The sequence below is a fragment of the Dermacentor silvarum genome, chromosome 1, assembly GCF_013339745.2.
Source record: "Dermacentor silvarum isolate Dsil-2018 chromosome 1, BIME_Dsil_1.4, whole genome shotgun sequence".
Classification (NCBI taxonomy): domain Eukaryota; kingdom Metazoa; phylum Arthropoda; class Arachnida; order Ixodida; family Ixodidae; genus Dermacentor; species Dermacentor silvarum.
This window is the reverse complement of record NC_051154.1, coordinates 381,933,053-381,949,400: the sequence shown is the minus strand read 5'-3', so window position 1 is coordinate 381,949,400 and position 16,348 is coordinate 381,933,053. Positions and strand designations below refer to the sequence as shown.

The 16,348-nt window shown below is 44.8% G+C and overlaps 1 protein-coding gene across 4 annotated transcripts in view; it reads left to right on the top strand.

The window, feature by feature from the left end:
* The window catches only part of LOC119437498 (cytochrome P450 3A8), a 72,713-nt gene that overhangs the window by 18,908 nt on the left and 37,457 nt on the right, over positions 1 to 16,348 (top strand). For 3 of the 4 annotated variants that reach the window (XR_007465117.1, XM_037704506.2, XM_049660614.1), the window contains exons 2-3: positions 10,904 to 11,089; positions 14,491 to 14,680. Coding sequence is in view for 2 of the 4 variants with exons in the window: in XM_037704506.2 (XP_037560434.1) it covers positions 10,919 to 11,089; positions 14,491 to 14,680 (361 nt within the window). In the remaining 2 variants the exon portion in view is untranslated. Of the gene's footprint in view, positions 1 to 4,475; positions 4,655 to 10,903; positions 11,090 to 14,490; positions 14,681 to 16,348 lie in introns of those variants that run through there. The other variant, XR_007465118.1, reaches the window with a different exon arrangement.

The window sequence follows — 16,348 nt, the reverse complement described above, 5'->3', positions numbered from 1 at the left end:
TATTCAAAAATTGGGCGTACATTTCATACGTAGAGTGTTTCTTTAACAACAGAAGGTGCTTTCCTAAAATTACATCGCAGAAAGTTTAACACGCGACTGGCTTTTGCTGATACCCTGTGAACATGATCATTCCAGAACAGTGTGCTGTTAATGACAATCCCTAGATACGTATATTCCGAAACAACACGTATGGTGTCTTTTCCATGCAGTAATCTGTAAGTAGAGGCTGCTTTTTTATAGCGCTAGCACCTAGCGACATTATGTTTCTCAAGGAGCACACCGGAAGTCGGCCTCAGGCAACCAGAAGTTGAAGTGTCTCCGAGGCCGTGAGAATAAAAAAAAAAAAAAAACCATCTAAAAGGAGGTAATGCTTCAAGTTAAGAGTTCTATAGGATACATATGCTATAGGATCATAAGTTTAGTTAAGGAAAGGGCCAGTTAACCATCAGGTCTTTCTCATTTTATTTATTTACTTATTTAAAAATACCTTACAGGCCCCTAGAGGCATTGTGTAAAGGAGGGAGACTAAAATCAAAGATAACTTATACAATAGTTAAAATACACATGAGAATACATAGGCAAAATATATCCGGTAAGAAATGCGTTAATATACAGTAATATAGTGTTACAGTATGTACAAGGAAGAAACCGAACGCTTTTGGAATTGAACAGCTCTTTCAACAACAAAATTTCACACAGAAAAACCAAATCAATAGAATTACAGAGCGAGCAAGACAGAGTTAGACTATAAGAAAACAATATTTACCGCGTAGTTGCACATTAATGACGGGAAAGGCATAGACAAAAATAATAAGTTAGGTTATGTGGAGTTGTTATAAAAATGCGTTGTAAGAAGAAGCCGGAAGTTTTCCTGGTCCCTCTCAAAAACTATGGCGTTAGGAAGGTCGTTCCAAAGAGAAATGGCTCTTGGAAAAGCGGAATAATTAAATGAATTAGTGTTTCCGTAGATGCGCATGAAATTGGACCGATTGTACAATCGTTGTGACCTGTAATGAGGAGTTTCAAGAGGCAGAACTGATGGTGCTGTGTTATGGACGTATTTATGAAATAAGGATAAGAGGGATATTAGTTAATCATCATTATGATGATTAACTTTCTCCATCTGCAATGGCTCGAGCGTCGTCGCCTTCTTCCACAGCTGGCTCCATTGCCGCTCCGCATTCCAGCGTCGTATTCCACTTCTCGCCAAAAAAAAAAAAAAAAAAAAATGTTTTTTTGTAAGCTTAACGACACTGCACTTTGATACCTTGAGCTTCATTTTCCATGTGCTACGCGAGCTACTGAGTCAAGGTCTTTTTGCAGTTGTTGGGAATCCTTTGTGCACTTGATATCGCGATATATGAAGCAGTCATCCGCGCACAACCTGACACGACTGGCCACACATTCAGCAAGATCATTGATATAAAAAAAAAGAGAAGCGGCCCCAGAACGAAGCCTTGTGGCACGTCCGATACGACGGTTACATGTGATGATGACGCGCCATCAAGAACGGTGCACTGTTTTCAAGATGAAAGATAGGCTTGTAACCATGCAAGTGTGTTAGCGGATATGTTAAGACATGGTAATTTTAGCAAGAGGAGCGAGTGTGTTGCAGTGTCAAAAGCCTTGGTGAAATCGAGGAAAGTGCTATCCATTTGGCTACCAGAATTTAACGTTGCGGCTATGTCGTGTGTAAATTTTATTAGTTGGGCGTCGCAGGAAAAATCCTTTTCTAAAATCATGCTGTGTCGGATAGAAAAATTTGTTAGCCTGAAGGTGGCTTATTAAATTTATATATAAATGATATGTTTAAGAGTTTTACAGGACACACATGTCGAAGAAATAGGTCGATAATTACAAGTGCTCGCTTTGGGAATGACATTTACTTGCTTCCAGTCGTCAGATAATGCCCCCTGGCTGAGTTTGCAGTAAGGTTTTGAGCTAAGCTTTATAGGCTCACAACTGTCGGCGGCGGCGGCGGCTAGGTGGTGGTGGTAGTGGAGGTGTCGCGCTGAAAAGTGGGCCGATCCTGTTATAGTGCAGAAAGGATCCAAGCTCAATGGCACATACTCCTGTCATGTGGGCCGATCCTGGTGACAGCGCAGAAAGGGTCCAAGCACAATGGCACATATCCCTGTGGGCTCGGGTACCTGTAACGTGCCCTTGAATTACCCTTGTCACACGTGTGACCCAAAGAGGCAAAATCACCAGCCCTTGCCTGTCGAGAAAATGGGGGTATGCGAAGCTTGTCGTCTGCTTCTAGCGTGAGGGCTTCCGAAGCCCACGCGAAATGTCAGTGAAGAGCCGCGGACCCTGAGTTTAGGGCAAATGAAGCGGAACGCCTGCGACAATGTCGTTCTGTCACAAGCTTCCCTTACTCCCATTTTCTCGACAAGGGGAAGGGCTGGTGATTTTTTTATAAAAGGGATGCAACAGCCTGTTCGGAAACCTCTAACTCGGCCATTTCCGATAACGCTCCTATATGGTAGATTGCAGTTTGAACAGCTGACGATACCGAAAACACCATCGGAAAGTACCGGTTAAAACATTCAGCTTTTCTTGCATTATCGGAGAGGTATTTATTACAATCAATTATGTCCGGAATACCGTCGGGAGTTTTACTCCCGTATTCTCGAACAATCCTCGACTCTAATTTCTTCCTCCACTCCACCGATTTGACCGCAGTGCCGCGCCTTGACTGAAGAAGAAGCTACGCTTCTCGAGAATTGTTGTGGTGCTTCATTGAAACGCAATTACCGCTTCCGCCAAAGGCCGGCGCTGCCATCCAGTTTCTATGCGGGGATTCACCCAGTGAGAACCGTAGGAGGTAACGTACACCTTCCAGTAGCGCTTAGGTTTAAAGTGGATGGAAGCATCAACCGGTTAGCAGTCGAGATAAGCAAGAGACGTTTAGAGTATTGGTGGAAGAAATGCAGGGAAAAGACTTATGCGACCTGATTTGATATCTTACAGTCATAGGTAGCGGTGCAAGGTATATATTGAAGAAAAAAAAAAACAGAAAAAGAAAGATTAATGAAATGTATACAAAAATGCTTGAGAACAAATGTGTATATCGTACCTCATTAAATCAAGCAGGCTACGTGACTATTTGTCACTGCCCCGTTTAAAAGGGGATGCCATTAAAGCATCATCATCATCACCGTCATCATCGAGTCGAGGTGGAGCATTGAGTGGAGGAATGTCCCAGAATACGGGAGTTAGTCTTTATTTTAACGTATTCCCAGTCAAGTTAGGATTGCTTTTCACCTTATAAGTTAGGTCACTTAAATATGCACTGTCTGCCTCACGCAAATCCTTGGCTATCTTGTTTCCAAGTTTTTTCACGTGTATGTACGCTTCAACGGCTGTCGTGTGCTAATAAGTTCCTGCAAAGCGCGGCAAGATGGACCTACATGTTTGAGAGAGGTGAGTAATAGTGTGCCTGTCACGACAGCAGAATGAAGGTGACGACGGCAACGACATGACAGTGGCTGATTTATGGTACTGCAGCGAGGAAACCGCGACAACCTGTTACGTTGCTCAATACGTGCTACATAAAAGTGTTTTTCCGAGCGTGACAGCCCGCGAATGGAAGCAAAATATCCGCGCGACTGGACGCTCGAGACACTTTGCGTGTATTCGTGGGCTTCTTTCACAAACGAATTCCCTGTCTGGACTACACCAGTTTGGATATTGTAATTTACAAAGTGTCCGAAGAAATGCGTTCGTGTTCTAGTGACGTGTGTGCATACAGCAGCGTTTCATAATATATATATGCATACCGAGAACGTAGAATATATATATATATATATATATATATATATATATATATATATACAGGGTGTCGCAGCTATCACGCAGCACGATTTAAATAAAGAGGAACGGCGTTGCGCGAAGCAAACCTAGTGCGCATTGTTTCCAGTACAGTGGAGTAGCCGCCAGTAATTTTTTTCTCTGCTGAGATTTAATTAGGTAATTGTAATTAATTATATATCTCGAGAAGTACTGTCCTAATTATCAAAGTGTCAATCAGAAGATTGTAGAGCAACATGAAAAACTCCCGACACAGCTTTCTGTTGCTCAATACCTGCTACATAAATGTGTTTTACCGAGCGTGAAAGATGCCCGCGAATACACGCAGAATTGCCGAGCGACTGGCCGCTCGAGGCGTTTTGCGTGTTCACCACCCGTTTTTTTTTTTTTTTTTTTTTTTTTTTTGTTTAGCGTGCGCATAAATCAAAGTACACGAGCCAAGGCGCCACCTCGGAGGGTCAAACATAGAAAAGGAGCCGCTTCGGTATCTTCCTAATGCTGAGCCACTCGGGCAACGAAGCGCGTACGCGCGAGTGCCCAATGAGACGAGGAGGGGCGCGAATGCGAGAGTACTGTATACGCATCGCAGAAGCTCTCGTTGCCGGGGGACGTCCCCTCGAACGTCCTTGAGCTTCCTCGGCCTCCAAACCGTGAGCGCGCACCACAACAAGGAAGTGACGCGGTTGCCGCGACGTCGTGCCCGCGTTGCAGGAGTTTGTGGTTGCGCGTGATTGCGGCTGGACAGTAGAACGCTCCCACCCTTTCGCGTACGTCGTGCTTCGGTTGAGACATATCATGGCGGTCACCATGGGGTGAACTGGGCTAAGACAAGTGACGCTCGGTGAGTACCATGGGGTGAACTGGGCTAAGACAAGTGACGCTCGATGAGTGAAGAAAGCGTGCCCCATGTCGTGCATTGTAGAGCACAATGGGGCCCATTGTTGAGTATACCAGCGGGTATTCCTAACGCTTCCGCGTTTAGATGCGCGCAGCTAATGTTCACATATCGGCGATTTCTTTACTCTTGTATGCGCACGTATGTGAGTGATCCGTTGCCGAGAAATGCACAGTCGGTCACGAACCAAGCGCTTTTCATCTATACAGGCGACCGGGGCCAACGACTTATACCCGTTGAACGGAGGGATTCATGTTTCTATGCTGCGTCGCCTAATTGCTGCTCTGCACCACCACAGGCCGCAACATCCGTATCAGATGCAGGACTGGCGAAAGAGTCACGAAGTAACGTCGGCAAAACAGCTGGTTATCGCACTCTGTGGTGATCACGTGTCATTTTCGGCCCAGCGGACCTCCCAAGACGCGCTCTGAGACTCGAAAAGAATGAAAAAGGAAATGCTTGTAATATCCTAATTGAAAAAAAAAAAGTACATTCTTGGGTTTTACGTGGTAAAACCACGATATGGGTCACGCCGGAGTGTGGCACATGGTTAATTTTGACCGTGATCTCAAGTACTTTAACGTGCACTCATTTCCCGGGACAGGAGCATTTTCGCATTTCGCCCCCATTGGAATGCGGTCCTCGTTGCGGGGATTGAACCAATCACCTCGGGCTCAGCAGCATAGCCACTCAACTACTGCAGTCGGGTCGGGTGGCTTCCCACCAGCGCTGCCTTAAACAGAGGGAAAAAAAACAGCTTTGTATTCTGCATTCTAATTGCCATGCGTGAGACTTCTGCGAGTCGTGTGCATATGTAAAACTCTGTGTCGAACCGTCTCTGCTGAGGCGTTCTTCTGTAGCGGAGGCTTCAAGCAGGGCTGTATACGTAAGAACACCGGCAAGAAAAAGGAGAAGAATTAGTTAACGACGCACTGAAAGTGCCGAATTAAACTGATATCTATAGTTTCAGCATTCATGCCGCAAATTCTATTTTGGCGAAGCTTGGGTGGGCTCGTTGTGTGGATTGATTATGGTGGTATCGTATACAAAGATGGGAAAATCAACGAAGAAAAAGAAAAAAAAACGGCAAGCGTGAACTTCCAATTACTTTTATTTTGCGCTTACAGGTTATTTTGTGTCGCCGCTATGATATATATATATATATATATATATATATATATATATATATATATATATAGCGTGCCAGCTGTCATGCATTGCGTTTTTAAAAAAGACGGGTCATTCTGCGCTAACATAACCGAGTGCATATACTGTGTATGGTTCACACTCGAATAGCGCAGCCGCCAGTAATTTTTTTCTTGATGCCATTCAATTTAGCATATAATTGCAATTTGCTTATTTTTTAATTACTCCTCTGAATGCCGTGCTGTGAATGAAGAATTTGTGGGAAATCGAGAGAAACTTAAAGCTGGCATGTTTTCAGCCACGTACATTTTGCCCGCTTATTTTTTTCCCGGCTGATAAAGAAAGCACGCGAAAAATGAGAATATCGCGTAACTAACCGTCCGCCCGCATCAAAAAGCAGCGCCGTCAAACAAGCTCCACAGGAGTTAGTGGGCTACCTGTCGCGCCCCGGAGCAACTTTTTGACGTAGGCGGATGGTAAGTCACGTGATATTTCTCATATTTCGCGGGCTTTCTTTATCAGCCGGGAAAAAAATAAGCGGGCAAAATGTACGTGGCTGAAAACATGCCATCTTTGTTTCTTTCAATTTCCCACAAATTCTTCTTTGACAGCACGGCATTCAGAGCAGTAATTAAAAAATTGAAAATTGCAAATATATGCTAAATTGAATGTCATCAAGAAAAAAATTACTGGCGGCTGCTCTACTCTGGTGTGAACCACGTACTGTATATGCACTCGGTTATGTTCGCGTAGAATGACCCTTCTTTTTTAAAAACGCGATGCATAACAGCTGGGACACCTTGCATACTGAATCGTTTTTAAGAGCCAAGGTACGATGAAAAAAAAAAAAGAACAGCAACAATAATAGATACAAACAGGTGTCTGTGTGATACAAGAAATGCAAAAAACCAGCTCACATATGTCACCCAAGAAAACAACCGACAAGACATGTGCTACACGATTTAACGCCCTTGGTGAATGCGGCATGAAAGCGTCGTTTTGCGAAAGCGCCCCGAAGTTGCACTTACATAGAGTTCCCCAAAGCTACAAATTCCGGTGGCCTCCGTATTCTCCCTAGTCCTTTCCCGAGAATGTTTGGCGATAATCGTGCCGTTCACAAGGCCAGACAGACACCTGCACAAATAGGTTTTAGGTTTCCCTGCACCTGTTTGTACAAGCGTAATAATTCTCGTGGAACCTATCGTTGAGACAGCTTCGCGATTGTCTCTCCTATTTTCTGCTACATGACAGAGAGACCACGTATATATGTTTCCAGGACACGTACGTGAGCCCAATTCTTACCTCTGCTGTGACAACACTGTTGTAACCTTTTTATCTACTTTTGCATTGCTCAGTTCACAGCATGCCACATTTTTGTATAACAGTTGTGCGCGTGCGACCGATTTGATGTTTCATTCGTGCTTTTCCGACATGGCTCTTCAATGTAATCAATCATCCACTCGAAAAGATACTGCAGTCAGTAGAAATAATTTGGGGTTTTGCGGTGTACAGCAAGTTTTACTTCGTCCAATGCAAGCGTGATTCGGTGGTGCACATTAACTCATTGTGTCGGTTATATTTTAGAAGTTAAGCCGCTGGGCTTTATGGGGCTGGAGTGATCGGATCGAGCAGTCGGCAGTGGTGAGCTACTTTGATTCACAAGTGCCATGAGAATCCCGGATCATCCACAGCAGCTTGCTCGCGTGACATGTGATTAATTTTTCGGTACGTCATCCGAAGCTATCTGAAGGCTATTCCCACTCGGGCAGATCGAATATACCACAAGATGAGTCACGGTGTAGATAAAGTGCGCTACGTGCTGGAATTAAACCAATAGACTCTTGTTACAGATATCCTTATCTTACGAGATACCTTTGTCTCAGGTCGTGAAACTGCTCGGCCGTGGCCTGAACCAGCAAGTCGACTTACGAGCAATGCACCATGATATCATACAGTAAATATGTTTAAGTAAGAAATGAGACAGACAAAAAAGACACTGCACCTACGACTTAAGTTTACCGAAGCAATACTGCTGTCGGCACAAAAGAAGGAAAAAAAAAAAAAAAACAATCCCCCACGCACAACGTGTCGAACCTCACTTTTACTGAAGTAATTCACCGCTTTTCTGTGACACCAACTGAAAGAATGCTAATGCAATTATTCCCTTCATTTTGTGCACATATACGTTCATTAAGGAATCTACTTTATTCAAATCTATAGTGGCTGCGGACACGTGCATCACATTAAAAGAAAGAAGCAAAAAACCAGAAAGGACTTTAAGGTGCCAGGACTACTACCGCCTAATTAGCCCCTTATGACCATAGTCAAAGAGGGGAGGACACTATGTAATAAATTGTTTGAACAACAACACGTACAACTTTGGAAATCACCATGACCTGCTAGTCCTGCAACCACCCGCGAATTTGTTCGGTGCTTCCTCAGCCGGTCGTTCGAGCATCTCCTAGTCTGGGAGAGATGTAGCACTTCCCACACCATGGCAGTGTATACTATACTGCACAATTTCAGTTTTGCACGAGCGCAGCATGCTTCTTGGCTGAAAACTCATTTTCATCGGCTGTCGTTCACAACAATGCACATGCACGCCAGTTGGCCCGGTCCTGAAAGAACAACATCGACATGTCTGCGCAGTGCAAAAGACGAGGATAGAAGAAAGAGCACAACGCAGGCGCCTGTGTTGTGTTCTCTTTTCAGTCCTCGTCTTTCGCGCTGTGCAGACATGTCGATGTTGAATCACCAACTCGCCCAAGCGTCCACTTTATGCAAGAACCGAGTGAACGCCGCGCTTCGCCCGCCACTCTTCTTTAGGTGATGGGCGAACGTGTGCGCGTACAGCACAACTAGCGGATGCTTTATAGGCCAATGATGAGTGACTTCCTCCCCGATAACCAGAATTCACCACTTTTATGAGGTTATGAGGCTTTCAATGATCTCTACGACCGTCTCCCGAGGAAATTGCGCTAAGTTTATGAGCGCTCTAATTGTCCTGCCACGCTCACGACTACCTGGTGTGCGCTTGGTGAGAGAAGCTTGGAAACAAATCGCCTGCGATTTCTCACTTCGCAAACTTTAGAACAGGTCGAGTCATACCATAATATTTTTTTTTGAAACGGGGCTACAGTATATTCTTGTCTTGCTTTAGCGCAACTGAGTTTGATTATGAAGAAGAAGGACAGGCAGGTGACAGGATGAGCGCTAAACTTTCAACTGGTTTTATCCCATGACCCTATTAGGCATTATATGGCCCGCTCATAGCACACGTGACAAAACAATCCTGTCACCTGTTTGTCCTCTCTCCTTCATGCTCAAACTGAGTTACGCTAAAGCAACACACGCATAAGATGCACCAACTCGCCCATTCAGCAACGTAAACTACAGTATACTCCGAGCAAACGTGTCCTGTTTTCAAAGCAGACAAACGTCGAGAAATTGCAAACATCAAATGAACATTGATTGAACATTTCGACACCTTTTCGAATACGGAATTATCCGGGCAATGGCGAAGAGCTTAAAGGCAAATAAACATTTATCTACGCATCTAAAAATCGTGAATAAAGATTGTGCATCACTGTACATGAATCAGTTTTCATTTTTGTAAGATAAGTATGAAAGTTTAGTATTCTGCCATATACTGCTCGTATGGTTTCCGGAGACCTATTCTTGAAGTGGGCGTGAATATTTTCAACAGCTTTTTTCTAGAAGCTGTAGAAAAAACTCCATCTGTACTGTAAAACTTCATCGAGAAATAGCTCCATCTGTACTGTAAGATGGGGAATAAAATGAAAATGAAAATATGCACCTCATGATAACTTGTAGCTGCTTTCTCTGACCTTTAGAAAGCATTGAAGCCATGGACATCATCCATTGGTTTGCACATCTATTTCCTTGTGCCTTCCCTACATTTTTTCCAGTGCGGAACTATGCAACATTCAAGTGTTTTAAGCTTGGAACTGCTATTCAAACAACACAGAACGATTACTATGAACACAGGTGAATGACGCCTACAGGGCTTGACAAAACCCTAACAGATAAGTTATCAGAAAGAACCGCTGGTATTCAAGTCATTATGTATACCCAACGCACATATATGAATTTACGTGAAGCGAAGTTTTAGTGAAGCTGCTAATGAAATTCTGTACAACTTACGGCGATAGGTACACACTCGGCTAACAACAGCGCTAACGCAGACAAGGACGAATAAATAAGGTAAGTTCGCAACGGTGAGCGCTGCGTAAGCCAACTACAAGCGTACGCTATATAGCCTGCCCAAGTTCCACTACTATAGGCGATACGTACATTTTGTTTTGTTTCATCCTATGCAACGTGAAATCTCATGCAACAGTTTATGTTTCTCCACGACAAATGTTACAACTTTATTTTAAATGCAATTTTTATGTTTATGGACTACACCGCTCACAAGCTATGCTGAAATGCAAGGGCGAAGGCGATGCATGCAGCACGTCGAAGGAAAAGTAACAGGTGTATGCACAGAGAAGTACGACACGACATTTCAGGAATGTGTACTTCTCGCGTCGCATACTTATTCTGGGAGATTGACTAAGAATGAGCACACACACCCAGTTGCACATGCGCAATGCCTACACGAAAGAAAATTGCGGAAATCAAGGAATCCGTTTAATGCTCAATCCCCTTAACAGGTCGGTGTGCTTTAGAGATATCTGTGATATTATATGTTCAGGTTTTATGTAGAACTTTTTTTCTCGTTACACAGAACAGAGATACGTCTATTGGCACTACTTTCTCCGTCAGCATTCAAGGCCCCCTCACCGGTACTTGCATTCGGAGCACATATAACTCTGATATATATATACCCACAAACATATCCGCCGAGATTCCGACCAACCCAGCAGCAGACAGCAGCCACACGAAACTCGAGAGGGTAGGCAAATGAAGAGTCACTTGAAATGTCAAGAAATGCATTCACATGCTATCATCCCTGGACATCCTCTTGATACGCCAAGTGGTCTTGTGATTTTTTGTTTTATTGTATTATTGTATCACGCGTCGCAGGTCGCCCTCACCGACATGTTTCTGTTCCTTGTGGGCACGCTGGCCGCGCTGTTGGCCACCTGGCTACTCGTGTGGGTCCGGGGACGTCGCCAAGGGTATGGCTTCTTTCGTAGGTACAGCATTGATGGACCGACGCCCCATCTGCTCTGGGGAAATTGGATGCAACTTAAGGAAGACAGGATAGCGGTGAGCGTACAAACTTGTTCTTTGACAAAGACGCTTCAGCGAGTTTGTTAAAGGCAGTGACTTCAGGCGTGCGTGAAAGCTATATGAGCACAGAGCACAGTTCCGTTCATGTCTGTCACCCGCCGTGGTAGCTTATTGGCTATGGCAGTGTGCTGCTGAACCTCGAGGCCACGGGATCGATCCCGGCAGCGGCGCCCACCATTTGATAGGGGTGAAATGCAAAAACGGCATGGCTCATAATCGTGTCGTCGTTCTGGCAAGTAAGAGCCAAGAATTTCTTTTGATTGAATTGAATTGAATTCAATTCCTGTCTGTTGTTCCAGCTCGAGTGCTTGGCTTTCGCAAATAGCATTAACTAGTAGAAGGACACACGCAGTCCTCGACATAGCGCAGGTCTGCGTTGATAAAGCGCATTATTGCCTACGGGCAGTGGGACTTTTGTAAACTTGCGCCGAGCTGAATAGGTATCAACAAATCCAATAACGTTACAACAGTGATTACACGGGGACATCAGGCTCATTTTGTGCTCACCGTCTGCCCTCTCCAGCCTGTATCGCCACTCCCTTCCTTTCTCAGCGTGAATTACAAAAAAAAAGCGTAACGAAGTGTTTAATGTAACGTTGGCTGTATGCGCGAGAATGCAGTACAGATACGTCCAACGAATCCCGTAATATTTCTTTCCGGACGTATCCAGTTGACCTTCTTAAAGGTAGGGCGGATCCATAGAGACAAAGCTCCCCCGCAAAGCCGCATCCCGCGAAGCTTCACACTACCTTCAGAGCGGTTGGAATACTTACAGGGCTGTCCATCATACACTCATGTCTTGCCTTCATTACATGTGCTAGGTAGGATTTTGCGCAAGCAAGAGGGAGAATTTACTTGCAGTAGCTCACTTCGATGGTGAGAAAGCCCTTACCCACAACACTGATTACTTCGATGGTAATCAGTGTTGTAGGTAAGTGCTCGCTTTTTTAACGAAAGTGGCTCTATGTGTTGTATACGTTACAGATAAAAGGTTAAAGTAGAATGCAGGTAGAGTACAGAAGAATTGGCCTTTGGAAACACCGAAGTCCAGAAAAAAGTCGCAGTTTTGCCTGAAAGGTGAAGCATGCATTGCGATAGCAAATTAGGAGACAGCTATACGAAGTAAGGATAGCAGTTTTATCAACTGATTACACTGGTAAACATTCGCTTACTAAGTTAACAAGCATGGCGTCACGCGAACACTCGCAAACATGAAAACATCTCACTCGATGACCACGTACACTTGCTGTCAAAACGCTGGAGTGAGAAAGCGCGGCGGCAGCAGCCAGCGTGTATCAGACCTTCGTGATGCCTTTCGCTTCAACGCGAACTAAGCGACGAGTACAGAGCACACACGAAGCTATTAGCCCTCGGTGCACCTAGACTCTGTGCTCTTCGCAGATCGATTTCAAGACAGGGCCCGTGCGGCCGCGCCATACTCAGCCGCCACCGAAGTAGAACGTCTCTCCCCCTCCCTCCCTCCCGGTGCCGTGCCTGCGAAGGAAGGCAGCGCGCTTCCTCCTCGCTTTCCTGCCTTGCGCACGTGAGATTTAGCCACTATCGTCGGTCCATCCTCGCACGCTTTCACTCGAACATACAGCATACGGCTTGCGGCGACGATGGTATCATCCTTGGACTTTATATGGAACATCACGGCGACGCCGACGACGCTGGCAGAAATGTGTCTGGGGCGTCCACATATTTGCTATCGCAGTAAAATTATGTAGGTTGTATTATGTATGTTATGTAGTCCTCAGTAGTTTGCAGTCAGTGGCTAATATTACAAATTACAAATATTATGCAGATATTTCTACGCATAGCCTACTGTTAGCGTTGCGGTAGAATCTCCTATTGCTGCGTTGGGGGTACCCGGGCTCGATAGGCCTTTTCACTTTTTTTTTTACACGAGACGTCTTATATTTCGGTCATCTGCATGTAACGAAAACATGTAAGACTAATATCGCTTATATCTTCGCAACTGTACTACCCACACGCCTTACTTTGGTATAGTTCTGTAGAGGGAAGAAACCATCACTGGATCATGCATGCGTCGCGTGCGCACATGGCGCCGTTGTTGCGCCACGCACGATGCAATCTCAGTTAAGTTCAGCTCGCGCGAGGCGTTCAGAGAGGTGCAACATGGCAGTAGGTTTGTCACTCCTAGCGGAAGTGGTCATGTTTGGGAGAGCTCACTCCGTGGTAGCACGTATATCTTGGCAAATTTTGTGGGGCCAAGATCACTGACTTCTATCCAAAGCCATCACTTACAGTCTATCCATACATGTTGTCTGCGTGTGGCAGCGATGATTCGCTCACACCGCTGCTCGCAAGGGCCTAGCCAGTCACATGGCACTTAATTAGATCTCGTGCGCTTTCTTTCAAGCTCAAAAAATGTACGTCCACAACTATCCAGAACAGGAAACAAATCGTTCGGTTGTTTGTCAATACACTCTTCAGATTATGCATTGAAGGTTTTGCGTTTAAGTTGATAGTTGGAAAGGTGGGTCATCAATCTTCTGAAATTAGCAAATTAGGCTCACCACCAAAGACTCCCTTGCTCAAGATTACAGTGAACTATGCTGTGTCACTTGGGTTCGCATGGTGCGCATCTCTATGCTTTCTTTAAGGCTTCGTACAAGTTAGTTCAAATACTCGTATATTTTGCCTCATGCACACCCGTGAGAAAAAGTGTGCGTGCCACGGGGTCGCCGAAAAAGCTGAATTGCTTCGTAATTAACATACTTAAACTGAAATTAGCGAGTGCACTGGGAAGTTCTCAATGCCAAGTTTCGACTGCAGTCCTCAATTTCAAGTTACATCCACAGGCAAAGGGGAAAATCAGCTATATCGCGCAATCCCTGGTCAGTATACACTTTGCTCACGGGTGTTCCTTTTGCTTTTGGTAGTCATAAACGAGATTTCATTGATTTGAATAAATGAACAGATGCATGCGGGCTTACGAGGCGCCGCTGTAAACTTTTCTGTGGAAGCCCGATTCTTAAGTCAGCATTATTTTGAGATGGACGGGAAATATTCCATTACAAAGTTATGATCATTTAACTGTGGCTAAATATTTCTTTAAATGGTGGTCTCTGAGCGCTTGCTTAGTCCCGCTTATTGGAATACAGTTTAGAGGAGATGACCGATGTATGTATGGAGCACACGCTGAATTAAAGTAAGAAGAGTTCGCGTGTGAACCTCGACCTTGTCCGAGTCATTAGCGCTGGAACTGCAAAGAAACACAGACAGCTTCGACCAAGTGTATACATACTTTAACTCATTAACCAGATTAGTTGTGGCTGCCGATGCGCACATTGGAGGGTGGCGGGTTTCAAGTGAAAGTAACGTTTTCCTTTCATGACGGTAACGGCGCAAAGGTGCTGGAAGAGTGGATTGCGAAGTATGGCAAGGTGTTCGGATTCTACAAGGGCACCGTACCGTACCTGGTCATCAGCGACGTGGACATGATCAAGGAATGTTTCATCAAGGAGTCAGGTGTCTTTTACGACCGACCCAGGGCTGCCCTGGTCGTCAAGCCGTACAACAAGACGCTGATCTTCCTACAAGGTGCGTGGAGAGTCGTTTCAACGACGGGTAGGCTTCAGTCTACGTCAGGGGCTGTCCAAAATTTTTGGCCACAGGATCGGATTGGGGACCAATGACGGCGTAGAGGGCCGGACAATGAACAATGAAATAAGAATTAGGGATAATAAATCAGTAAATAATACTAGCGGTATTGGGCGTAGACAAAAACATTTATTCCAAATAATCGACCTGCTTAATGCAAACAATTGGTTAGTAGCGTTGACCTCCTGTATAACGTCTAGAAAAAGAGGAAAATAAGTTTTCTACCACTGTAATTTCGCTTTTATCTCCAATCTAAATCGTCGTGAGTATATTCATTTGAATTTTTATTAAACACTGGTGGCGGCAAACAAACGTGTTTACATTTCCCGGTGCTGAGCTCGACGTCTGAGCTCTTGCTAACACTGACATTGTTCCGCCGTCACCCACTGCGCTTGAAGTTAGAGGGCTAATGGTGGAAGCTTGTTCGCATAATCTGATGCTGAGCTCGAGGCCGCGGCTCCGAGCCCGGCCACGGCGGCCACATTTTGATGAAGGAAAAATGCAGAAAAGCTTGTGTACTTAGATTTAGGGGCACGTCAGTGAACACCAGGTGCTCAAAATTATTCTGGAGCACCACACTCTGGTGTGCCGCATAATCTGATGGCGCTTTTGACAAGAGCCCAAAATTCCATTTTTTGAGGTTTCCCTGTTCCACGTACATTTTTTTGTTTGTTCAGAGTCGCTCTATCTGGACCAAGCAGATATCTATAAGGCATTGAGGTTGTCTGATTCATTAAAGAGGGCCGCTTGTTTCTCCGGTGCCGGGTTACCAAAATTCCAGCATTTCTACAAATCCGTGTTGACTTTGCACGTAGTATTTGCGTTTCATTAGTGCACATGTGCAGGACACCTTGTGTAGCATTGTCACCAATTAAGGAGCAAAGTATTTAGTAGCGCAAACTTTCCCCCTTCGTTTACAAATAGTGTTACGTGGTGGCTGTTCCGTATCAATTGCATACCCGCAAAATAAAGCAATCAAGGCTGCGTGGCTGAGATCACAGAGAATAAAACGAAAAATATGGGGGCGGCTTTTCAAAAGCGAAATCGCGCAGAATTTTAAACCTGATTTTTTTAAAGTAAGCCTATACTGTAAGAATGTACCTGAGAGGTGTCATGTAAAGCATATCAGCAAGTTTCCGGAACATCTAACGGGCGTAGTTTATCAAGTTAGTTTTAGCTGCGGTCACTTTAGGTAGCGCTAACAGGTCGTGGCACCAAAGATTAACTGACCATAAACGTTCGTTGACAGGTATAGAACACCGTCACCTATGGCTATACATTGTCGCAATTGTAAGCGTACTCCATTAATTGTGACATAGTGTAGTTTTGTTAACTCAGAGTGAAGGAACACGCCTTATAATCGAGCCATGACAGATCATTAACAGCGGAAGCCCGTGCCAAAGTCAGCCCTTGATAATCTTCCACGAAGATGAATTCACACGCCTAAGCAGTATCTTTCGCGAGTGCTCAGAAGTGGTCATGATTGACGGGCTGGCGCTTCCCTCTCTGAGCATGCGCCGATAAGTTTTGTGTCTATCTAACTCATTCTTTTCCACCGCTGTGCGACCTTATAGTAGAGTTCCGGCGTTTCTGTGGGGATTTTTCAAC